At 41.7% G+C, this 26,739-nt stretch overlaps 1 protein-coding gene across 16 annotated transcripts in view; it reads left to right on the top strand.

The window, feature by feature from the left end:
* Window positions 1-26,739, top strand: part of KMT2C (lysine methyltransferase 2C) — a 356,746-nt gene that overhangs the window by 167,640 nt on the left and 162,367 nt on the right. For all 16 annotated transcript variants that reach the window (XM_075062190.1, XM_032767811.2, XM_032767809.2 and 13 more), the window contains one exon: window positions 22,999-23,161. In XM_075062190.1, the coding sequence (XP_074918291.1) occupies window positions 22,999-23,161 (163 nt within the window). The remainder of the gene's footprint in view (window positions 1-22,998; window positions 23,162-26,739) is intronic.

Genomic DNA, 26,739 nt, shown 5'->3' with positions numbered 1-26,739 from the left:
TCAAAATCAAAAATAAATATAAAGTGAGCACTGTACACTTTGTATTCTGTGTTGTAATGGAAATAATGTATTTGAAAATGTAGAAAACACCTTAAAATATTTAAATAAATGGTATTCTGTTATTGTTTAACAGTGCAATTTTTTTTTTAGTCGCTTGACAGCCCTAGTTTGTGGCACTGTGGTTTTGGGATGAGTGAATAAATTGTTTAATTGACTAATGTAATCAAATTTCAAATACTGAAAGCAATAGCCAGATAAAACATGTGAAACTTTTCATTAGGTTGGAAATCATATTTATGTGTCAAGCTGGTAGTTTTAAAGTATATCATCTAATTGCTTTATTTGGGCTCATTTTACAAAAATTAGTGAACTGAAGATGTAGGATTTTGTTTACAGTGATTCTGTGCCATTTGGATAGCACACTTTAGGAACCGCCAAGAAAAGACGAATTATGAACAATGAGGTACTGATTACAGTCAGTGGGGAAGGAATACTAAGAAGGTATTCAATACTGGGGAAGGTAGCAAAGCCGAGAAGTTTTATTTTATATGCATATATAATCCAAAATTGCTCTTCGACCCTACCCCCACTATCATCCTATAAAACATACTTGTAACTGAATACGTGCAGTGGCTTTTATTGACAATTGCCTTTCCATTAGAGTAAATTCATATTATACTACAAAAAAACCAACCCTCTGTTAAAAGAACATTATTAAGGTTGCACAGTCAAGCACTCAAAAGTTAGGAAATGCCAGAATTAAAGTAGTCTGTGCAGTGAATGAGGCAGGGTCCTGTGGAAAAATTTGTATCTGATCATGTAATTGAAGACTATATCATAATGCATAAGCACAAGGGGACAAATTAAGGTTGCACAGGCAACTTTAATTCTTGCATTCTTTCAACAATAGTTTGTATGTGTGTAATTTCCTAGATTTTTATAAAAGCAGGGCCGGCTCCAGGAGTTTTGCCGCCCCAAGCAGCCCCCCTCCCTCCCCCCCGCCCCCAAACAAAGCCGGCGACTCACAATCGGTGATCTCAGCAATCCAGCGGGAGGTCCTTCCTCGAGTGGAGTGACGGGACCTTCACCGAATTGGTCGCTGAATACCTTAAGTGCTCGCCTCTCCGGAGTTGGCGCCACCGCAAGACTACGACTGCTTGGTAGCTGATGCCTCGAGTGGCCTGTAAACAGCTGAAAAGACATAAATTCCAATCAGTTAGCACCGTATATTTATCTTATGTGACAGGATAGGAATTTTTGCCAGTAGGGTTTCATGATAGTTGCTGACAACAGAGGAATGGTATGACTCTGGAATCAATGGATATGTCTATAAGCTGCAACCACGCCCACCCACCAGCCAGTATCCAGAGCCCAGGGTCAACTGGCTCATGCTACATGGCTAGAAATATCAGTGTAGACATTCCCATTCAGACTGGGGCTTGAATTCCAAGACTCTTCCCCACTTGCCAGATTTCAGAGCCTGGGCTCCATTCCAAACAGGGATGTCAACACTGCTATTTTTAGCCCTGTGGCATGAGCTCTGCATGCTGAAGTCAGTTGACCTGGGTTCTGATACTCACTGCTGTTTTGTTTTGTTTTTTCTTTCAGTGTAGACATACCTTGTGGTTCCATTTCCGGTTCTGGAGGGGTGTATACTCTAGTTGACACAGACACTTCTGCCCATTTCCAGCTTTTGACCCTTCTGCCCCCTCCCTTCCAACCTGTCCATATCCCAGTCCTGTCTTTTCACCACCCCATGCTCTTTGTCCCAATCCAGTTGCCATCTGAGTCCCAGTTCTCTCTTTCCTCCCTCTCTTCCCATTCTTCTTGCCTAGCCACTCCAGTTTCCTTCTCTTGGCTCTTCATCTTATCTGGCACTTCCCCTTCTCCCCGCTACCAGCTCCCAGTACTTACCTCCCTCCTTGGGCTCCTCATCCAGTCTCAGTTTCCAGTCCCTCGTCTCCTCAAATCCCCCAGCTCTGTATCAGCATTAGCTCCCTTCCCCCTCACCTCCCCAGCTTCTTGTCCTGTTGCTGTGGCCACACTCTGGTTCCTAGTCCCAGTCTCCTTGTTAAACCAGTCCCAGTCTGCCCCCCACCACCACCAGAGCTGATCTTAGTGTTTTCCCAGTCCCCTTCCAGCCAATTGATTTCCAGTCCCTGTCACTCCCATTTCCCTCACTAGCTCCCAGTCCCAGCTTCCCCTTGACTCCCAGTTTCCTTGCTCAGCCAGTCCCAGTTTCTTGCCACCCTTCCTTCCCCCCATCTATTACTTTCCCTCCTTTAGTCCTATTTTTATCCCCTCTACATATGACTGACTGCTTTTTTCTCCATGCGGTCTAGGTGCCAGTAGATACAGTCATTGAGAACACAGGAGATACTGGCTCCCTGCTCTTATTTCTAGTGCCAGTCCCTCACCCTTGGGCTGGAGCAACTTGGAGCACCCATTACAGGGAAAGTGCAGCTTCACTCGTGTTGCCCTATGCTGGAGCACAATCAATCATTCTGTGGGGATGGTTCACGTGTAGTCTGATCATCACTGGGACCTCTGTGAGAGAGAGGATCAAGCATGCTCAGAATCTTCAGGGGTTTTAGCTGCTAAAATCGAAGAAGTTTCTATTAGGCATGTGCAAATTGTGATTGTTTTCTAAGACTTATGGCCAAATTGGGGCAGATTTTCATGGGGAAGGCAAAAAGCACACTCCTTACACAAAGGCCACCCCATGCAAAATTTCAAGTCTTTGCTCCAAAGCACAGGGGCAACGTTAGAGCTGTTCAGTGAAGAGGTTACAAGTAAATTGTAATGTGCCCAACAATTATTTTTCTATAGCCTCATTCTCCAGAAACAGCTAAACTGTTTTGGCTCACACTAAAAAAAAAAAGAAAAAAAAGAAAAATGAAATAAAATATCAGCCTGAAGCACACATGTGCCATGTAAAATTTCAGCTCAACTGGTTTGTTTGGCAAAGTTATACAGCAATAAAAAGAGGGTCTTAAAGTGGGAAGTGTCAGGCAACCTTAATAATAGACAGCACTATCAGCCCTGCCTGTAATAAGCAGGGATGGTATTTTCCACAGTACTATGGCTGCAGAATTTCCTACAGAATCCACTCACTACTACAGAATTGTTTCAGGATCTAAGCTTTGTTTCTTTTCTTTTTCTTTCTTTTCTACTTCCTAAATGCAGTTTCTACCCCTTCTGGATGTGAAGAAAACCTTCCAAATATCAACCAAGTAGAACTGATGCAATGTTGTGTTCCTGCACGTGCAAACAAGCAGCGTGAAACAATAAGTGACAGGGTCTGATCTTCCCCAATCCTCTCCTGGGGGGGAGCTGACCCCGAAGCCTAATTATAACAATTTAAATGTCAAACATTAACTATCTCAGTGCTGATCATTTTGTCAGAAACATCCTGCTAACATGTTTATTCATCATTGTGGATATTGAGACTAAGATTAATGGGGTGCCTGGCTACTGGGAAGTTCAAATATGCCTAAGAACTTTAATTTCTCTATATCCCTGCCTACAGGGAAGAGGAAAATAGGAGGATTTTTCTCTCCCCAATGACAAAAGCCCCAGAAACAGCAAAGCAAAAGACTATCCTATAGCTATTTATCCAAATGCTTTATACTTTGCTAGAATTTACCTTTAAGTTTTAAAAAATTTACAAGGTAAATAAAGTAATTAAATGGGGAAGCAGAGAAAACAGGACAGCCTTCCAGACATTCAGACTGACAGTGATGAAAGTGATTTATCCAGGTGTATCCACCTTTGCTAAATGTGTTGTGCTTAGTAGTACTGCTATCAATATTAGGGCTTGTCTACACATGAAAGTTAATCTGGAATAAAGTAGAATGTGAATTTAAAGTGGATTAATTATTCCTGATTAACTCCAAGTGTGGATGTTCTTATTCTAGAATAACAGTGCCTTATTCCAAATTAGTTTCATACACTTCAAAATTAATCAGAAACACTGGCCCTCTCCCCTTGGTTTTTAGAGGTCAAGTGGGAATGTCTGTATGGCTATTTTTAGTGCCATTGCATGAGCTCAAGTCTGTAGACCTTGGGCTCTGAGACTCATTGTTGCAGGAGTTTTTTTTTCAGTGTATGCATATCCTGAGTGGTTTAGCTATAGGTGTAGCTGGTAGTGATTACCTAAGTTAAAGTTGCTCAATACTTTCCATTAGAATATCCTGTTTTCAGTTGCTTATAACTGCCAAACTTTAACCATTCAAGCTGCAATACTCCATGCTAGGTGTCAACTTCAAGCAGAAGTTTTTGGGAAAGTTTCAGCTACAACAATGCAGTTGTTTACAAGAATAAGATTATGGAAAAAATTAATTTAGCTCATGTTAAAAAAATTGTATCTGTTTCATTGAGAAGCTCTAGTGTCCCCATGCTTTGGAACAGGGGTTTTACATTTGGCAGTGGAGATGTCCTAGTTTGAGGGATATGCCTTTGCCATCCCTATGAACATTTGTCTGAATTGGCCAAGTTATAAGCCTTTAAAATTCTTGGCTTGCATATGCTCCATAGAGACTTATTAGCATTTGACAGCTAAATTTGCTGAACATTCCATGTGAACTGGGCATGGTCCATCTCCACACAGTTCATATGTGCCGATCAGACTTCCTGTGATCCAGCCCAGGGCTGAGCAAGACATTTCTTACCATTGGTCTTCCAAGCTACTGGGGTCTGCTGTGCTGCCAAGCATCAGAATTGACACCAGGGAGACTTTCTCTTCTGTTCTCTCAGTGGCTCCCAGGTAGCACAGAGGCAGAGGAAGCAGCCTGACTGGAATGCAGAAGTATGAGGAGCAGAAATGGGTGGGGTAGAATAAAAATCAGAGGTGGATGGGAGCAGGTAACAACCTTGGGGTTCATTAAATAACAAACCAGTGAATGAGAAAGGAACAAAACTTTATTAGATCAAACTGGAGAGCTTCTCTGGTAAACTGCTGCACAGAGCCATGCAGGGTTCCCGCCTCCTGGGCACATCTCCAGATTACTATGTTCATAATACTGCCCCTTATGAGGGAGCGTCTAAATTATAATCTACGAACATATCTCTACAGCTTTCCTCTTAAAGAACAACAAATTACTGTATATGCTCGTTCATTAGCCCATTTGTTTATAAGCCAATCCCCCAAGATGGATAGGTAAAAATAGCAAAAACTGTTTGACCCTTTCATAAGCCAACCCTATATTTCAGAGGTTGGCAAACTTTGGCTACTGACCCGTTAGGGTAAGCCACTAGCGGGCCTGGATGTTTTGTTTACCTGGAGCATTCACAGGCACGAAGCCCCTCAGCTCCCAGTGGCCACGGTTTGCTGTTCTCAGCCAATGGGAGCTGTGGGAAGTGGCGCCATTTCCCGCAGCTCCCATTGGCTGGGAACAGTGAACCGCAGCCGCAGGGAGCTGAGGCGCTCCATGCCTGCAGACGCTCCAGGTAAACAAAATGACAATGTATTAGATATTCAATTAAATGATTCTATAGAGTTTATAATCATAAAATTTTGGTGTAGACCCATTTATAAGCCGACTCCTGCTCTTTGATGTGTCATTTACCAAAGGTATTCGGTTTATGAGAGAGAGAGAGAGAGAGAGAGTGTGTGTGTGTGTGTGTAAGCGACTGGATAGCGTAGTGGTTAAGAGTTAAGAGTGCCGCCCTTTGATACGAGAGACCGGGGTTCAAATCCCGGTTGGTACCCAACTTTCCAGTAGGGGTCCTTGGGCAAAAAGACCCCCTAACGCTTCACCTGCCTACCCTCAAATATGAGAGTGACACGAACTAGGAGAGTCATGCCGGCTCGGACGTCGCCCGGATTAACAAGGTCCGCGCCAGATGTTGAGGAACCAGGACAATCTGACGATAAGTGGGCTACTGGAACAAACCATTCATGGACGAGACAAGAGAACCTGGAATTGATGGAATGCTACTACAACAGTAGACCTAATGAGAGGGGATATATGAAACGTATGAGGGACTATGGATGGACAAAAGACCTACATCCACACTTACTGAGAAACAGCTAGTTACCCAATGCTTCAACATAGTAAAGAGGAAGCTGCTCTCACAGCTTGAGATAGACCAACTCCACATTACATCCCACACTCAAGAAGACCTGGAAGAACAAGTGGATGTGCAGCCCACACCTGAAGCTGAAACTTCACTGCACCCCCTCCATTGCAGAGCACAGCAGCTGATATGAGGCATAAGATCATGGAGAAACTAGCTACAGTCAATCCTCGAGACCGATTACCAAGGCTCAGTGGAGAAGTACCATCAGATAGTATGTTAGAAGATGCCAATAGAGCCCTCATGACAATCCCTACTACCACCATAACTCAAACCAATGAACTGGTATACGCTACAGCCTCTGTAATCCTGGAGATGCTTGGCTACACGATCAAGAAGAACAACAGTATGTACCCACCCTGGAAAATGAGGTTGGAGGATAAGATCAAGGCGACTCGGAGAGAAGTTAGTCAGCTGGTGGAACTACAGAAGGGTGTAGAGATTAAGGATAAGACTCGGCTACTGAAAAAATACAAGGGCCTGACTCCATCTGAAGCCCTAGAGACTGCTAAACAAAGGCTCACAGCACTGGCTACCAGGCTAAGGAGATACACTAGAGAAGCAGAGGCCAAAAAAGTAAATGCCCTGTTCTCCAAAGAACCATCCAAGGTGTACTCCCAACTGCAGTGCAACAACACAATAACAGCAGAGCCACCAGCAGCAGAAACTGAACAGTACTGGAAGAACATATGGGAGAAAGAGAAGACTCATAACACCAGTGCAAAGTGGCTGCAGGACCTGAGAACAGAGCACAGCAATCTCCCAGAACAGAAACCAGTCACCATCACAGTAGAAGACATCCAGCAGCGGGTCAAGAACATGAAGAGCTGGACAGCACCTGGACCAGACATGATCCACACCTACTGGCTAAAGAAACTAACAGCAGTGCATGAATGCCTAGCAGCACAGATGAACCAGCTGCTAGCAGCAGGCTCCCACCCAAACTGGCTAACACAAGGAAGGACAGTGCTGATCATGAAAGACCCCTGCAAGGGAACAGAACCGTCCAACTACCGCCAATAACCTGTCCCCACAACATGGAAAGTCCTATCAGGCATCATAGCCGCCAAGCTACAGACCATATGGGCCAGTACATGAGCACAGCTCAGAAGGGCATTGGGAACAACACCAGAGCTCAAAACACCAGTTGCTCATAGATAGAGCAGTCGCCCAAGACTCAAGGTCTAGACAGACCAATCTGAGCACAGCCTGGATTGACTACAGGAAAGCCTACGACTCAATGCCGCACACGTGGATCTGTGAATGTCTGGCGCTATACAAAGTCAACAGGACACTAAGGACCTTCTCAAGAACTCAATGGGACTATGGAAGACAACACTGGAAGTCAACTCAAGGCAGCTTGCACAAGTGGCCATCAAGTGCGGCATATACCAAGGTGATGCACTGTCCCGCTGCTGTTCTGCATAGGCTTAAACCCCCTCAGCCAGATAATCACAAGGACTGGATACGGGTACAGGTTCAGGAGTGGAACTACCATCAGCCACCTCCTCTACATGGATGACATCAAGCTGTATGCTAAGAATGAACGAGACATCGACTCGCTAATCCACCTGACGCGGATCTACAGTGAGGATATCGGGATGTCATTCGGACTGGAGAAGTGTGGCCGGATGTAGTGAAGAAGGGAAGGTAGTCAAGACTGATGGGGTGGAACTACCAGCGGGCCACATAGCAGACATACAGACCAGCTACAAGTACCTTGGCGTCCCACAGTCACATGGAAACCACGATGAGGAGGGCAAGGAAGACAGCAACATCCAAGTATCACCAAAGGATAAGACAGGTCCTGAAGAGCCAGCTCAGTGGGCAAGAACAAGATCCACGCCATCAACAGATACGCCCTGCCAGTCATCAGATACCCTGCCGGTATAGTGAGCTGGCCAAAGGAGGACATGGAGGCTGCCGATGTGAAAACCGGAAGCTCCTCACAATGCACGGAGGTTTCCACCCCAAGTCCAACACCCAGAGACTGTATACCAGCCGGAAAGAAGGCGGGCGGGGCTTGTGAGCGTCAAAGCCACTGTCCTGGATGAAACCCGGAACATCCAGGAGTACATCAGTAAGATGGCCCCCAAAGATGAGCTGCTGAGAGAATGCCTGAGGCAGCAGCAGACATGGGAGGAAGACCAAGCAGAAGAAGTGCCATGGCAAGACAAGACCCTGCATGGGATGTACCATCGACAGATAGCTGAGGTGGCTGACATTGGGAAATCCTACCAGTGGCTGGAAAGGGCTGGACTAAAAGACAGCACTGAGGCACTGATCATAGCAGCACAGGAACAGGCACTGAGCACCAGATCCATTGAAGCAGGGGTCTACCACACTAGAGAGGACCCAAGGTGCAGACTGTGCAGAGAGGCCTCAGAGACAGTCCAACACATAGTGGCAGGATGTAAGATGCAGGCAGGAACAGCATACACTGAACGGCACACCAAGTGGCTGGCATTGTGTACAGGAACATCTGCACAGCGTATGGCTAGACCCTCCCAAGACCAGATGGGAGATTCCACAGAAGGTTGTGGGAGAATAGCAGGGCTAAGATTCTGTGGGACTTCCAGATCCAGACGGACAGGCAGGTACTGGCCAATCAACCAGACATCGTGGTAATAGACAAGGACCAGAAGACAGCGGTGGTGATAGATATAGCAGTGCCAAGTGACAGCAACATCAGGAAGAAGGAATATGAGAAGCTGGAGAAGTACCAGGGCCTGAAAGAGGAACTAGAGAGGATGTGGAAAGTGAAGGCCAAAGTGGTCCCAGTGGTGGTAGGAGCACTCGGGCTGTGACTCCTAAGCTGGGTGAGTGGCTCCAGATCCCAGGAACAACATCAGAGCTCTCTGTCCAGAAGAATGCAGTGCTAGGAACAGCTAAGATACTGCTCGGAACCCTCAGACTCCCAGGCCTCTGGTAGAGGACCCGAGGTTGAGGAAGACACATACCACCCATTGGCGTGAGAGGGGAATTTTTATTTTTTTATTTTTATTCACACACAGCTAACAACTATCTAATAACTTATGCATTTAATTCTCAACCCATCTAGAACATTTCCTTAAATCCAATGTGTCAACCGCCTAGAGAGACGAGGTTACCAGCACATCATTCTTGAGCGAGTCTTTACTGCTCACTTTCCTCAAAACCGGTAACATTAGCAAGTCTCTAGGAGTCTTTCAGGATGTTTTAATCTCCCATTCTGATCTTCTCAATATCAGCCTTTCATTAGAGTCTGAGTTGTTCTCTTGTTCCTTGACAGTTTCTCCTTTGTTTGTTGATAATAAAAGATCAGTCAGATGAGAAATGCCAGCGTCCACATCTACTGTCCATGTGTTGGAACTTTCTGGGATTACTCGTAGATCCCTTCAATTACGTCAAAATGCATCCCCTGTGGTCTGTCTAGACTACATAAGTTCTTGGATGCAGCTGGTCTTTAATAGTACCCCTTTGGCACAAGTATTAGAGGTATGATTCGTCAGGCATACTCTATCACTTGGGTTAAGAGATGGGAAATCATGCGCTCTTTTGTCAAAATAATATTTCTGCTTCCACTTCTGATTTTCTTTCATCTTCTATATGGTTTCATTGTTATGAGATTTCAGGAAGTTATCAATAATTAGTAAATTAGATATGATCCTTCTTCCCATTAACAGCTGAGCTGGAGAAAAAGCCTTTCTCCAGGGGTGCACTTCAGTAAACCAGTAACACTTTATACAAATCACCCCCACTGTCAAAAGTCTTTTTCATAAGGATCTTTACTGTCTGTACAGTAACTCTTCACTTAAAGTCGTCCTGGTTAACTTTGTTTCGTTGCTGATTAGTTAGGGAACATGCTCATTTAAAGTTGGGTAATGTTCCCTTCTAATGTTGTTTGGCAGCCGCCTGCTTTGTCCACTGCTTGCAGAAAGAGCAGCCCGTTGCAGCTAGCTGGTGGGGGCTTGGAACAAGGGTGGACCGGCAGCCCCCTATCAGCTTCTCGCTCCCCTAACTTCCCTGTGCAGCAGCTGCCCAGCAGGCTAGCAATTGCAGCTGTCCTTTGCGCCCCCTCCCCGCCCCCCCGCACTGCCATGTGCTGCTCCTGCCCTCTGTCTTGGAGCTGCTCCCCGAGACTCCTGCTTGCTGTGCGTGGGGAGGTAAGGAAGAGGGGGGCTAATGTCAACGTGTCCCTCTCACCCCTGCTCCTGCACTCCACTTACCCCATCTTCCATAGAGCAGGGGGGACACACCAGGGCTTAGAACCGAGGGAGCTTGCAGCAGCAGCTGCTGGTCTCAGCAAACTGATCTAATTAACAAGGCAGTGTACTTAAAGGGGAAATGTGCATATCTCCCTCCATTCCTGCTGCCTTGTAGACTGAGAGCATTAACCCTAGAGGGCTCAGCCAATTGCTAGTTCATCATTTAGCATTAAGGGAAATATCTCACCTTCTGACTCCTCCACCTCAACCAAGCTTCACAATCATCATCACTGTGTACCAGTATTAAATTGTTTGTTTAAAACTTATTGTGTGTGTGTGTGTGTGTGTGTGTGTGTGTGTGAGAGAGAGAGAGAGAGAGAGAGGATGAAAAAAATTTCCCTGGAACCTAACCCCCTCATTTACATTAATTCTTATGGGGAAATTGGATTCATTTCTCTTTAAAGTCTCATTTTTCAGGAACATAACTACAACGTTAAGGGAGGAGTTACTGTATAGACCTTTCTGCAAGTCCATTTGATTGGGGATAATTTGGATTTGATGTTTTGTGATGAAAATCCCAATCTATGGCAAATTGCCCAAAATCTGCACTGGAAAATTGTGGCCCATTGTCACTAAAGACATCATATGGCATTCCATGTCTGGAGAAGTTTCCCTTCAAGCCGGCTATCACTGACTTACTATCAGTACTGTTCAATGTACAGATTTCTGGATACAGAGATTAATAATCTGGGACTATTAAATAATCCTTTGATTGCCAAGTAAATAAGTCAGTGTTGTTAATCTTATTAGGTCTTTGTGGAACTGGATGAAGTCTGAGGCTGTTCTTATTGGCATGGCTTGTATTTCAAGTAGGAAAAACAGTTTCCTATTACAGTAGCGATGTTGTGATTGATCCACAGCCAATACAACACCTCTCGTGCTCATTGTTTGCACTTCTCAATTCCTAAATGATCCTTGTGCGTCTTCCATAGCATTTCTTTTTGAAGGCTCATTGGAATTACAACCTTACTGCCATTGAAAATCGCCTTATCTATCACAGTAAGTTCATGCCTGCAGTTCCAGTGCTCTGTTATACTTGGACAGCAACTGCTTATTTCTTCAGGCCACACTTTAATTATCACTTCTTTAAGGATTCCCAACAGTTCATCTTTCTCGATTTCCTCTCTTATTTATTGTAGTGTCCTGTTAGCTATGGGAATTTACTTTACAATCAGATCTGCGTAGGCTTGCAGCTCTGTCTCTCCAGACCAGTGGCAAAGACTTTAAAGTGCATCTGCAGTGAACACGAATTTACCAGGCGTGTAGGTCACAACCAAATTATAGTTTTGCAGCTTTATCATCGTTCTTTGAGTCTTTAAGGTACAGTCATTTAGCGGTTTGCTAAATAGCACTATCAGGGGTTTGTGGTCCTTTTCAACTTCCACTGTCTAGCCATAAATATACTGATTGAATCTCTCACAGGCAAACAACATTCCTAAGAGCTCCTTCTTGATCTGTGTGTATCTGGTTTCTGCCTCAGTCAGTGATTTGGATGCATATGCCACTGGTTGCCAACAACTTTCATGCTTCTGTAAAATCACCGCACCTAACCCAGACTATGAAGCATCTGCTGAAACTTTAATAGGCCTTCCTGGTGCCTAGAACTTCAACACTGGCTCTTGAATTAGTTGTTTTAAACCTTCTCATGGTGCCTCCTGTTCTGCACCCTAATACCATTCATTTTTATTCTCTAGGAATTTTCTCAAAGCTGCTGGTTTGGTGGATTAAGTATGAAGTTTCCAAGATAATTAACCATTCCCAGGAACCATGGACATCTTTCTTTGACTGGGGGATGTAGCATCATTTCAGTGGCTGAAATCTTCCTCTTATTAGATTTTATACCTTTCTTAGAAATTATGGCTCCAGCAAAAGTCAGTTCTGTAATCCCTCAAACACATTTCTCCATATTTACTTTGAGGTTTGTATCAGTAGTTGTATCCAGGACATCACAAAGTCTACAATCATACTCCCCTTTCATTGAGGCCGAAATGATGATGTCATCCATTGAGGTGTCAACACCATTAATATGTTCATAGATCTTATGTCTGGTTTTGTGGTTCACTCCTGGTGCTGAAACTTTGCCGAAAGGTAAGCATGAGCATAATACCCAAATGGGGTATTAAATGTGCATAACTTTGAGCTTTCTTCATTTAATTTTATCTGCCAAAACCTGAGGATTCATCCCATTTGTTGAAATATTTAGCATTTGCAAATTGAGCCATAATTTCTTCTCTGGTTGATAGTTTGAAATGTTCTTTATATAGCCTTGTCGAGGTCTCTGGGATCTAAGCATATGTGTAGCTGACAGTTACTTTTCTCCGCAATGACAAGGGAGCTCACCCATTATGTTGTCACCTCAATTTTTTGTATTACTTGTATTGTTTCCATTCTTGCAAACTCACACTCTGTGATAAACCCAAGTCTAAATGGCATCTTTCTACATGGATAGAGACCTGGAGGGACCTGCTGGTTTATCCAGATTGTATGTACATCCTGCAAGCAACCCAACCTTTGATATTCCTGAAAGAGTACCTCATAGCCAGTTCAATATGATCTTGTAATGAGAGCAGTGCCAATGTTAGCAGATTGAATTTCTCACATGCAGCCAGGCCTAAAATTGATGTCACCTCCTTTAGCCCTACAATGAAACCGAGCCTGTACATTTTTTTTTAAAAGGTTATTGCTAGCAATTCACTTTTCCTTCAGTGGTATATTTGTTCCAGAATAACCAGTTACTTTTATTTTTGTTGGTGCCAGTTTTGGTCTTATTTTCAGTCTTTTATAATCTTGTTCAGATATAAACCTGAGCTTCTGTGTCCAGTTTCAGTGGAATAATTATTCCATTCACAGTCACAGACAGTATCCAGTCCCTCTCATCATGCTTGCTAGATCCCAGTTCGTCTACAGAAAAACTCCTCAACAAGAGTGTCTTTAACTGAATGCACTTGACTTTTCTGCATTTGGGATCTGCAGAATTTTGCAAAATGATTATTTTCCCCACATTTATGACAGAGTTTTACAAAGGCAACACACTGTTTGGGGGCATGCAGTGATCCACAACTTCCACATGACCATCTGAAAACCAGTCTTCCCCCTAGCAGTGGTATTCATAGCTAGAGGTTCCACTCTTTGATTTGACCTCTTCTGGCTATATTATTTTGAACTTAGTACCTGGATAACCCCTTCTGGTGAATTCAGCTCTCTGGCTTGTACTTTCTCAGTTTCTGCTGCCCTGCATATTTGGAGAGCTTTTTCTTAAGTTAAATCTCCTTCCGTATCAGTCTCTTTCTTAACACACAGAATCATTTGTGGTATTAAATGATTGTTTCTTGCATGCATATAATATTTGGGTCTCCCAAAGGTTTCATTCTTATTTGGCATGCAGTGTTCCTCAAATTTAGTCAATATTTTACTGAACTTCATGCTTTCACCTTCTTCAAACCTAAATTTATTATGAATATCCAATGCTTCATCCCCAGTAACATACAATAAGATGGATGGTTTCACTTTATCATTTTTCTCCTCTGCCCCTGTGACTGCTAAATACAATTCAGATCTCCATCTGAATTTTTTCAGGTTCTTCGCAGCATTGCCTGACAAGTGAAGACTGGATGGAGGTTGCAATACATCAATTTTTGGCTTTTTCCCCCTCTTAACCTAGTCAAGCTACTGTTGCGCTCACCAAATACATGCAAAAGCCTCTGTGCCTGGTGCTCCATGTGCTTCTTTGGTGCCTCCCTTTGTCTCTGCTTTCAGTTGCAAACCCAGGTTAACTTCAAAATCACTGCAGTTTCCTTCTCATTCAGCACTTCAGACACCATGTAACGATCTTGGGTTCATTAAATAATGAATCAGTGAATGAGAAAGGAATAAAACAAACTGGAGAGCCTCTCAGGTGAACTGCTGCACATAGTCACATTGTGCTCCCAATCCCCACCTCCAGGGTACACATCTCCAAATTTCTATGTTCATAATACTGTCCCTTGTGAGGGAGTGTCTCTAAATTATAATCTTCTACAAATATATCTCTACAGAGCAGGAGTCAGGTGAGGTAGACAGGAGCAGAATGGCCTATGACTACTAGAGCACGTTTCCCTCCAGAATCTGGGATCGAATCCAGGATTCTTGAGGTGTCTGCTGTCTGCAAATAGTTGTGTAAACCCGTGGTAAGTGAGTGTGTCATTCCCCAACCCCATGGACTGGTCTACTTGGAAAATAACAGTCTACCACTGCTGCCAGTAGGCATCCAGATAGTCCATTAGCCCAAGTGATTGAAATCTGTGTTGTGGCTCTAAAGGACCCAGCTTTGCTGATGATCCATGTGGTGGTCAATATGGTTTCACAGAATATAATTTTCATTTTGCTTTGTTTAAAAAAAAAAATGAAATTTTATATAAAAACTGTTAAAAATAATGTTAAGATTGGAAACTTAAGTACTGAAGTTAGTATATGCCAGAATTAAGGTTACGTGTGATGTTGGCAGGTCACTTAGGACAAAACGTTCACAGTTGGTCACTAATTATATGCGCCAAATTTTCTGTATGACCAGCTTCAGACACCTTTGACCTGATTTACCTAAGTTGCAACTTCACAGCTTCAGATATATAGGGCTATAAAAATGCTAAGTACTCTGTAAAAATCAGGTTCTTTAGATATATCAAAATGGGCACCCAAAACTAGTGTATACTGTTGTCAATTTTAGCCTTAATTTCTCTCTGCCTCACTTCTCCATCTATAAAATAGGGATAATGCCCCTTCACCTTACAGAGAGGTTGTAAAGATAAATTTATTATACTTTCATAACTGACAGTACAGAGAATGCACTAAAGACATGCCCGTTAGGAAATTAATAATTTAGTATTCAGTGCACAGTTTGGATGGTGTACTTTCAGTACAGCATAGGGTCCACACATTAATAGAAGGATAAAAAGAAGTAATGAGTAATATCTATTCATTGAGCACCATCGATCCTGTGCACTGAATGAGGTTGGAGTCCTGTGGAAAAAATAGTACGTGATCTTGCGATTAAATACCTGCTGCATTTAATTACATGTACTCATAATGCATTCTGTCAACCTTAATTCTGGTATTTGCTAAATTTTCAGTGCTTGACTTTGCAACAATGGCATTATTTTCACATGTGATTTTTTTTTGTATGTAATATATACTGTACTTCATAATATTGTGAGTTTTTAAAGATATCAAAGCACCAAAAGCCTGACATAGGCAGGCATTGGTCTTGTTTGTTTGTTTTTAAATAAACTAAGGTAAGGAAATGTTTTCTCAGGTTTCAAGTTTGCCTTTTAAATTACATTAGAGTTTGCTGGTGCTTCAAAATGTTTCATATAGTAAGTTATAGTGGTAAAAGAAAATTACAATTACAGTGCAATTAAAATCTAAGCTAGAGCAATTTGAATTTTAATCTCCTTTTTTTTGTTGTTTAATTTTTTATTAAATCTTCAAGTTTAAAATAACCAATCTCTGGTTGTCCTGCTCATTATCAGCTTTGAATCATCTCCCTATATCTGGCATTGTTAATACAAAATTTAAAAGATTAGAAAATAATGGGTCCTGCTGGACATGCAAATAACATAGTACCTTTTTAAAGCAGTCATATAATGGAACATTGCTTACTCTCCTTTGTCAACATGTTGGTGTGTTTAATTTTTCTTAATTATCTACAATACTTCGAAAACATTGGACCTGATATTAGATATCCTGATAGTGATGTGTGCTCATAAGCATTACTAGGCTTTTATCAGATCACAGAGCAACCGATGATGCTTGTCAAAACAACAATAGCATGTCTCATTAACCACCATTTACACTCAGGTTTCTTCGAGGTCTTATTAATGCCAGGACCATAAGGTATTATTCTCTTTATTCCTCTAATATGAGTCCATCACAACAATTTTCAGTAGCTGAACCATTTGTAAGATAACAGTTTATATAGCCTATACTATATACTATTATATACTATTCTGTATAGATTAAATTGTGCAAGGTCAATAAAATAGAACAGGTGAGTCATCTACCTGGTACAGTACATTATTATAAATGAAAATCATTCACTGCATTCTGTTGTTTCTCAGCTAACATTTTAAAAGCTAAAAGAAATACACAGAGCCGTGCAAAGTATAAAGTCTGTCATTTTATCCAAAATAAGTTTTGGAATGGTAACATTAATATTTTACTGAATTCTGATTGCATATAAGTTTCCATTCTAAGTCATAATTTTGACCTCTTCTCTAAAATCCACAATATTTCTTCATAAACCTATTGTTCCATACATGTTCACTTTAATTAAGAGTACTAAAGGCTGTGAAATAATTATAAAATGTGGCATTATATATATCCTTTGATTTGCTATTGGTAGCAGCTGGATCAGAACCCATGTCATAATCTTCTCTTCAATTAATTTTTTTTCTCTGTTTTTGGATGAATATTTTTCCAAAGCACCTTAGTAATGGAAATCTGTTAACATAGTGGATGCAATTTTTTCATAAAGGCGCTTTTTGCAATCAAGAATATTTTTAACAGTGAGGACAGAGCCAACAATCCTTTTATTGCCCTAGCTTTTAGGTCCTGATCCTCAACTTCCCATGAAGCCAATGAGCATTGGTGGGTCTCAGCCACTCTAAGGATCAGGTACTTTGTTTTGATAATGTATGGACAAAACCAAGCTTTTGTTCTATAATTTTAGCTTATGCTACTTTTATCAGATTTACTTTTATCCTTTTTTTACAGCATACATTGAAAATTAAGTTAGCGTGCAACACCTTGAACTGAGATACATACATGTGGTAACCTTTGCTTTGCATATAGAGTGACCAGACAGCAAGTGTGAAAAGTTGGGACGGGGTGGGGGGTAATAGCTGCCTATATAAGAGAGAGCCCCAAATATTGGGACTGTCCCTATAAAATCGGGACATCTGGTCACCCTATTTGCATATATTCCAATCCTGCTCAATCAGTGGACCTTTTTGTAATGTGGAGTAGGTACCCAGTAAACTCTTGTGGTGGCAGTTCTATAATTTCTGTTGAATCAGTTTCTCATGATACTTATTTCTGAACAATAAACCAGTTGCATTTCCTGTTTGTCTAGAAAGACATTTTAAGTCCTGAGTTCAGTACACTTCCCTTAGGTTAATGGTAGTATTCAAGGGCTAGCAGGTCTATGGTGTAACAACAACAACAACAACAAAGATGACAACCAAGGGCAGTATGGGGAGAATAGAAGTAGAATTAAAAAATGCTGGTTCTGCTCATTTGGGGAGGTGGTTTCCCAACAGTGAGTGAAAGAGAGAAGCTGCCTCTTGCATGGATTTCTAGTTTCTTTTTTTAAAGTATAAAGAAATGAGTCATGTTACAGTGTCAGATTGGAGCTAATGAACCTAATGAGTTAAGTAAGTTTCAAACTGAATGAGCTGTAAACAAAACCTGAACTTTCTAACTAGTTTATAGCACTGTACAAGGACTTTCCTTCAGTCCAGCAAACTGTAAAACTTCTGGTTCCTAATAATTTCATGCTTTCTTTGACAGCTTGCCATTTTTAATCCCTGCAGCAGCGTTGAATGTTCTGAGAGGAGCCCCATATGCCATCACCTTTAGCTGTGTCCTGACTTAAATATGGGCGGTCTGACGTGGCGGTCAAAGCAGGAGTCGGGATTCAGGCTGGGTCAGATACCAGGAACTTAGAGTCCAAGGCAAACCAGAGGGCAAACCGAAAGTCCGAGTGTCAGGATGCAGGCAAGGGTCAGGTTACCAGGAGATGAACTTGGCAGCAGAACCTTGGCTCGGTAAAAAGAGTGAGACCAAGTTGGGATACCAGGAAGTCAAGCCCGCATAGCGGGAGCAGGAAGCAAAAGGCATACAGTCCAGAGCACAGTGGATCCAGTTGCATAGATGACTTCCTGTTCCTGTGCTAGGTTTAAATAGGAGCTGTGTACCAATCAGAATCTTCAGCATTCTGCCAATCAGCTCCCAGGACTGAGGTCCTTTATCTGAGATCAGCTTCTATTCTGACAACAGTTAGCAGGTTCCTCGTGGCAGGTTGGAACCAGCTAGCTCCAAATAGCCCTGTGGACCAGAGTTCAAGACACACAGTTCCTGAGAATCTAATGTAATTTCATCTATTCTTTGTTGGGTCATCTTGAAAACTCTGTACCTTCCTTTAGTCTCTTATTATCTTTGAATGTACAGTGTGGTGATGGAAAAAGACACTTACACTGTCTTGATAATTTGATTTTTTTTTTCTAATGTGCTGATGAAATATTTTTGCAGTAAAAAACCAAAGTAACATTGGTTTTGGAAGCTTTTATGTATCACAGCATTGAAAACATCTAATTCATTGTTTTTGAACACTTCCCTCAGAAAAGTCAGTCAGTTACAATAACTACATACTTGTTCTTGGCCATAACTTGTCCAATTTTAGAGAAGTTTTGGCTTCTGTTGCTGGAAAAGTAAGTTTTCTAGTCAGCAGCTATGGCAAAAACAACCTGTGAGGATTTATTACTTCTGACTGCTTTATCTCTTCATCTTATCAATTTAATAAATGTTGATATTCTTCATTTTTTATATGGTTCAGATGATATATGCCATCTTGTTTATAAAGTGTGTGTTTGTGTAGCTGCCAAATGCTTTTCATTGCTAACGTATTTTTAGCAGATGGATTTGAAGGGTTCAATTAAATGTAATTAGGGCTTCCATCCCCCTCCCCCCGTTTCTTTATGTGATACTGTAAATCAGCATGTTTTCGGCATTTTTCAGTACTTCTCAGAGTTATTTAGATCTTGTTCTTCTCTTATCATCCTATTTTCCATTCTTTTGTGAAAACTGATGAGGAATCCACTATCTGACATCTCAGGAATCAGCATAAAATTTGGAGAAGGATGCACTCTAAATCTACTTTTATCATTCATTATATACCTTTTTGTATGGATATTTTAAAGCAGAAACTTGAGGCCTTAAGTGTCACTAACACTGTTATTTATTACAACTTGATAATTCAACGTTTTGAGTAACATTTTGAATCTTTTCATTGATCTCATTAATTTATTTCTCACGCACGCGCGCGCACACACATTCCTCCATCACCCCACCACCAGCCTGACATGAGAGAGATCTGTGGACATCTTCTAAAGGGTTAATCTGGCTGGAAATTGTTAATGTTCTAAGGATAAATCCTACCAAATCTCTCTTGCCTGCATTCTTAATCTGTACAGTTTGAATGTTGGATATGCAATTATGCCACTGGTTGTGTGGTAGTTATAAGACAAGGGCATGCAGCTGCAGTTTGCAAAGCTTCAGATTGTAGGATGCATGGTTTCAGAACCTCACATTCAGTACCATTTGCCCCCAGTACAGCGTCCTAGATTATATATTCAGTGAATGTATGGTCTCTAAAAGTGACTTTGTCACAGTGTTTTCAACCTTATAATAGTTATAGTTTTACTATTCAGAGACATTAGTAACATACATAGATAGAGATTGGAAGTCTAGTAGATATTAAAACTCATCTGTGCATTCTCACAATATTGCCTATCACCTTAATGTACTGATGTAGGTATCCACTATGCATTCTACCCTACACAACTATTAACCTCTTGTATGCCATGTCTTCCCATATCTGGAGCTATATATTTCAATATATAGCAAGGACATTTTTAAAGCAGAGCTGTAAAGCAGTGACAGTATAAATGCATCTTTGATAGCTCAGCTCTGTAAATTTTTTCCAAGGAAACCCTATTATTCATATAAATTTTGAGTGCTGAACAAGAGGTCATTGGACCTCTGTCTTCAGTAGGGGTTGTAAAATCTTTCTTCTCTGTACATTATGTTGGAAATCTTTCTCTCTCTCTCTTTTTCCTTTTTTTTTTTTTTAAGCCTTGCTGCATAAAATACTTGGCAATAGCTACCCCCAATCAACTGGCGTCTTTTGTAGACCTGACAGTTTCTCTTTTATATTGCAAATGAAATAGCCATTTCTCCCCATCACTATACCTTCAGTTGGCCATGCAGATGGATGTTTCTCTGAGGATGTGGATTGGTCTGACTTTAAGAATGTGTATGTAGCAATTAACTTAGACATGTATCCTTACAAACTCTTCGCCTTAAAATCAGTTGTCAGTTGCCAGGAGTTTGTAAGAGTATTATTTATGTCTTGTGTCTGACTCGTGAAATGTTGGAGAATTAAGGTAATGTACATTTTCTATGTTCTAAAGAATTAAGCAGATATAGTACTGGAGTACTTGTTCCTTTGTGTCAGTTGATGCTCTTGTACTCTAATATGCCAGTATTCCTAAAGTGAATATTTTTATAATGAAAGATTAGCTCACCTGGTACTTTACACTTTATATGCTTTGTTATAAACCACAGACCTATTTTTCATCAGTTTATTCCAATTTTTCTATAGTGCCGTATGTTACCCAAAAAATTATTGCCTTGGAGAAAAAGTGCAGAAGCATGTTGCAGTGCTTCGGGGACTGTAATGAGAGTCAAGAAGTTAAAGAACTGATGAACTAAATCAGAAAGGTGTGGGTGAGATAGATGGGGAGGGAAAAAATTCCATCCTTGAATAAAGAGGTTGTGTTGCAGGGCGGCTGGCCTCTGTAAATGAAGTAGATCCGTCTCCCCGTACCAGAACAGGTGCTCCTATTTGGCCAGTTAAGAGGGTGGGTCAGCAGCAGGATACTATAGAAGATCAGGGAGAGACCTGAGAGGGCAGGGTCCCAATGAATCAGAGAAGACTGGTTTAGTCAGGAAAAGCTGGTGAGAGTTGCCAGAAACCAAGGGACTGGAGGAGTCCCAGAAGGAAGCAGAATGTGGTTCCTGGGAGAAGACTGAAGAGAAGAGAGCAGCAAAAGAGGGGTTTGCTGGCTGGTGTCCCCCAGCCAGAGAGCCAGGGCTGGAGGGTCGAAGGCAAGATGAGCTTACCCGCTGATATATCCAGGGCCATAGAGCTGGACCCAGAACTGAAGAGAAATCCAGGGAGCATGAGGCCTGCTCCCATGGCAAGGATGATCCCAGCAGAGAGGCTGTGGGGGTTTCCGCTGGGAAGAGTGGGAGTGCACTCCAGTCGGAAGGGCTGGGGCGGTTGTCCTGGCAAAGAGAGGTGAGAGGACTATGCTGGGGAGCCAGGGCGGTGCTGGAGAGCTAGGTGTGGTGAGGGCACCAGGGCTGCATTTGATGTGTTGTCTGCACTACGGTATTGGGACTTGTGTGCATGGGGGGCTTGCCTAGGTAATAACTTAGCCCCACAAGACTACTGGCACTGAGAAAAAATGTTTGGACTGTTTCAGGGGACTCTGAAAGGGAAACAAAGGCAGGTGCACCTGCCATGCAGAGCAAACTCCAGGTGGGGTGGCCCTATGTCATATTGTTTTAGTTCATGAGGAATTCTCTTTTCATTAATGATAACAATACTGATTCCGTGTAAAGTATGTCTGTTGGCTGAACTCATGTATCACAGAAACAGAGTAGTTAGAGATGGGGAAGAGATACTAGGTCATCTAATCCATCACTCTACCAGACAGGGTTGCTCCGTACTATGTATAATGTGTTGATCTTTTAAGTAGAACAGGGGTAGGCAACCTATGCCACGCGTGCCAAAGGTGGCATGCAGGCTGATTTTCAGTGGCACTCACAGTGCCTGGGTCCTGGCCACTGGGGGGGCGGGGGGAGTCTGCATTTTAATTCAATTTTAAATGCAGCTTCTTAATAAGATTTGTAAAATGTTTTACTTTACATACAACAATAGTTTAGTTATATATTATAGACTTATAGAAAGAGACCTCTTAAAAATGTTAAAATGTATGACTGGCACACGAAACCATAAATTAGAGTGAATAAATGAAGACTCAGCACACCACTTCTGAAAGGTTGCCAACCCCTGAAGTAGAACATGATACTTCTTGTTTACGTTCACATATTTTCATATTCTAATGTACACTGGTATTTCACAATGTCAGAATTATACCATTTCTAGTGACAGCCCGTACCAACATGCGTAGCCTCTGCATGCACTATTCTGGATTACTTTACATGCCTCTTTACAAAAGGAATAGCTAAAATTAGACAATAGATAAAAAGTAAAGGAAATACATTCCACCATCAACAAGTTTGAAGTTACCAGAGCAGATTTATTCATATGAAGCAAAGGGTTCTTGCAGCTAATGACAGTCTGTTTATATGGACAGCAGTAAATAATGAGGATAGATTTTGTTTGTACGCTGGTGTTTGCCATTTTAGGGTATTGCCACATAATGCACCTCAGGAGGTTAAGCAGGTTATAGCTAAGGGTTGGGACTTTCCACGGTTCTCAACATTGTCCTAGCACTGCTTCCAGTGAAGTCAGTGGGAGCTCTACTATTCTCTAGCAGAGTTAAGCAACTCTGTATACTCTTGAAAATCCAGCTCAAAAAATCTTTAGCCAGAATGACCATGAGGGAGCACCAAATTCCAAGCTGTCAGCCATCTTTGCAAAGTGAAAATCTGTAGAGTAGATACATGGTTGTAACATTGCTTCTGTGACTAAGATCTTTGGCCCTGGCTGGGTCTCAGGGGCTGACACAAGAATGGATTTTCTGATTTGTGCAACAAAGGGATTTCTTCTGTGGGCTGTAGTTTTTGTATTCAGTTTCATCATAAAAAGAACTGCATGTCTGTTTTTCAGAGATGTGCATATTGTAAGCACCTTGGAGCCACTATCAAATGCTGTGAAGAGAAATGTACCCAGATGTACCATTACCCCTGTGCTGCTGGAGCAGGCACCTTTCAGGATTTCAGTAACTTCTCCCTCCTTTGTCCAGACCATATTGACCAGGCTCCTGAAAGATGTAAGTAAGCTACATTCAAATAAGAAAGTGAACTGTATATGGTTATTATATCACAGGTTCACACTCTGGTCGTATGGGACTCCACCATGTAAGATGCTGAGCATCCTGGCCCAATCCATCAAAGCATTTAAGTATGTGTTCATATTTAGGCATGTGAATAACGCCCTTGAACCCAATAAGACTATTGGGCCACGGTGGTCAGCACCCTGCATACGAAGTATGGGCGCTATCCTGCATTAGGGACATGATAACCATTTCTTAAAGTTCTTCAGTAAATTAGAAAAAATATAAAGATAGGTATATTTTAAAAAGCCATTAACCACAAATTTGTTTTAAAAAATGAAAAGGGAGATTTCACTAAAAGAAATGTTCAATGGGAATGCAGACAGAGGTAGAATTGTTGCAGCCAGCCTGGGTTTAGAGTTGCTGTTCATATACTGAACTGACCAACACCAGTGTGGATATTTCTCAATAATAGCAGACTGTGCAAATCCCTGCACTCTGATACGCTACAGCCGCAAGAACTCCCTGTCCATGGCCCATTTCAGACATCGCTACTTAAGGTTCTTACCTTAACTCATTTCAGACAGCCTACTGGAGTGCATGGATCACTTAATCTGCTCCAGTATGGCAAATCCTGAATTCCTGTTTCCCTTCCTCTGCTCCTCCTGCTTTTAAGGGAGGTTTAGCCCAACCTCCAAAGTGTAATTTGTTTAGCAAATTGTTCATACATTTGTAAAACATTCTCCTTCATCCACTATGATTCAGTCGTGTTATAGCTGGAATGGGCAGAAGGGAAAGGGAGTGTGCAGGAATTCCTCCTCTGCCTTCCAGCCCACTTGGCTGCTCAGTCAGTAGTACAAGCTTGTACATATAAAAAGTGCTGCAGCTCAGATGTGTCCAGAAGATGTTTTCAAATGGCCTTTTCTTTCCACTGAGCTGCTTTCATGTCGATAAGTGACAGCACATCCCTTGCATCCTGATCCTGCATATTTTTCTGCTTAAGGGCAGAGTAGAATTTGAGGGAAGGAAGGTTGGAGCGAGCAGAGTCCCATGTATATACACCCCCTTCCTATTCAGCTATTAAATAACAATTGAAAGAGAGAAGCAGGCAAAACATTACACACAAGCAATTCTAATTTAAATAGATTACCCACTGGAGAGTGGGGAGCTAAATCATCTTCAGGAGCAGTGGGCATGTGAAACAGTATCAGCTAGTAAGAGGTGTTGTGAACTTCTGTATATTTTCAGAAGTAACTACTTCGACTATTATTATTCACTTGTCACTATCACCTTGAATTAGGCTAGTCCTCTGAAATCTTGGGGTGTGAATATGTATTTTGATGAGTTGATGAAATAATGAAAAAACTGCTTTGCATTAGCTGTCATGGAAAATGGCTTTTTCACATACTGTCTGTTACAAGCTAACCCAATACTCTCTGAATGGTCACCAGTAGCTAGCTCCTATATGCTTCAAAGCCAACTGGGTCTGGGTAGAGCCTAGTCACTGTTTCTATCTTTGGGACCATACGGCTCTTGTCTGATGCCCTTCCCTGAGACATAGGGTGCTGCCACCCTAACGCCAAAATCAGTCTGTGTCCTCCCAAGCCCCCCACCCCACTTGCTTATACACACTTTTCCCCCAGAGCTACATCTAGGCTGTGAGCATACTGGGCTTCTAGTTTAATCCCTTCAGGGACAATGTGGCAGGAAAGCAAGGGGCAGAAAGAAAGGTGCTTAGCAAAGGAACTTCTTAACTGCAGTGACTTTACTCTTGAGTGCTTCAAGAGTAACAGATCTTTGAAAACAACAGAAGTCCTGTGATGCATCTTCTGTGAGTCTGAGGTTTGTAGTGTTCAAAATGGGCAGAATGTCTCTTGCTTCTGCAAGTCCTTAAATGTGCCAATGGTCTGCCCCTTGCACAGAGCAGAATGCTGCTCTTGAATAGGGCCTCCATCTTTAAGGTGTCTTTAAAGTGAGAATCTACAGACCCACCAGTTTGTTTGTTTGTTTGTTTATTTATTTATATATTTATATATATAAACATATTCATCTTTCTCTCTATCTCTGTCTCTTTCTCTATCTCTATCTATATTAATTCCAGTGGAGGGGTTGGCCAGTAGTTGAGAGACAATAAAATCTGGTGTCCCCAGACTGCAGTCTTTAAGGCTCTTAGTGTTAGTTCTTTAACTAAGGGTCAAACACCTTTCCCAGGAAGGGCAGCTGTCTGGAATGCAGTACAATAGATTGGCTTTGACCATGTCCAAACCTGTGCAGTCACCACATCCAACTTTTCCACACCTCGAACAAGATAAAATTCATAATTTGGCTCAGACACACTGCATTCTGTCACCCTGTTCATCCAGCTTGTATGTCTTCTTTCCTTCAAAAGACTCCTACTAGCCCAGCTCAACACCGTGGCACTCTTGATCTCGTAATGTCCAACTTTCCTTCCACAGCTCCTAATCCTCTTTCATAGCTGCTTCCTCAAACTCAATGTTTTCTTTGTGATCTTACTATAAGCATCATATTTCCATTAAACTTAAGATCACTCTTGGAAAGTTTATCCCTGTTTAATACCTTGCTTTAAATTGCTTTGTCAAATGTCTTGCCTATCGATTTAGACTTCCTCCCTAGAATCTCTTTTTTCCCCCTAAATTTCTGCCTTTTGATAGCTACACTAAAATTTTCCATTATCTGAAAAAAAAAATCTTGATTGTGAAGCAAACTGTTCTGGCCAAAGTAAGACCTAACCTGAAACTTTGTCAAATTTTAAAGATCTGGCAAAATTCAGCTCTCTCTCACACAGTCACATAAGCGCACAGTGTCTCTCATTTTTGCACTCTTCTTCACTTTTTGCTGATCACGAGGTCAAGCTGAAGTGATGAAATACAGAAAGAAAAAAGGTGTTCTCATATTTTTCCCTCACACTGAAGCAGAATCTCTAGCCATTGTGAGTTTTTGAGTGCGTATCCAAACCTTTTGAGTTTCACATATTGCTAATCTTGATCCTCTTAATTAGAATTTATCTTTAGAGTCATAAGGTGTTGCCAGTATGCTGATAATTTGCAGACTCTAAGACCGTTCAGTTGTTGCCTTGAGAAACAGTGATCGGGCTTCCAAGTCCACTGCACCATTTGGAAATTTCAAGTGACTGTACATATTTGCCTTTTACTCTAAGTAAAATGTGGTTTCTCTAAAGATAAATTCTAATTAAGAGGATCAAGATTAGCAATATGTGAACCTCAAAAGGTTTGGATAAGCACTCAAAAACTCACATTGGCTAGAGATTCTGCTTCAGTGTGAGGGGAAAAATATGAGAACACCTTTTTTCTTTCTGTATTTCATCACTTCAGCTTGACCTCGTGACCAGCAAAAATTACTGAAGTTGTGGGAAATCCATGCACTGATTACAACCATCTCAATGCACAGCTCAGTCTTATCTCATCAGTCTTAACAATATCTAACTTTATCTGCATTTTCATCCATTTTCTCACACCCATTTTCTGTCTTGTCTCCTTTCTAGATAACTGCAATTTCTTTGCACTGTGTACAAACAGTAACCCTGCTTTTAATCA

Source organism: Chelonoidis abingdonii, chromosome 2 (assembly GCF_003597395.2).
Source record: "Chelonoidis abingdonii isolate Lonesome George chromosome 2, CheloAbing_2.0, whole genome shotgun sequence".
NCBI lineage: Eukaryota > Metazoa > Chordata > Testudines > Testudinidae > Chelonoidis > Chelonoidis abingdonii.
Note: the sequence above shows the minus strand (reverse complement) of the source record. Positions and strands in the feature narration are given on the sequence as shown.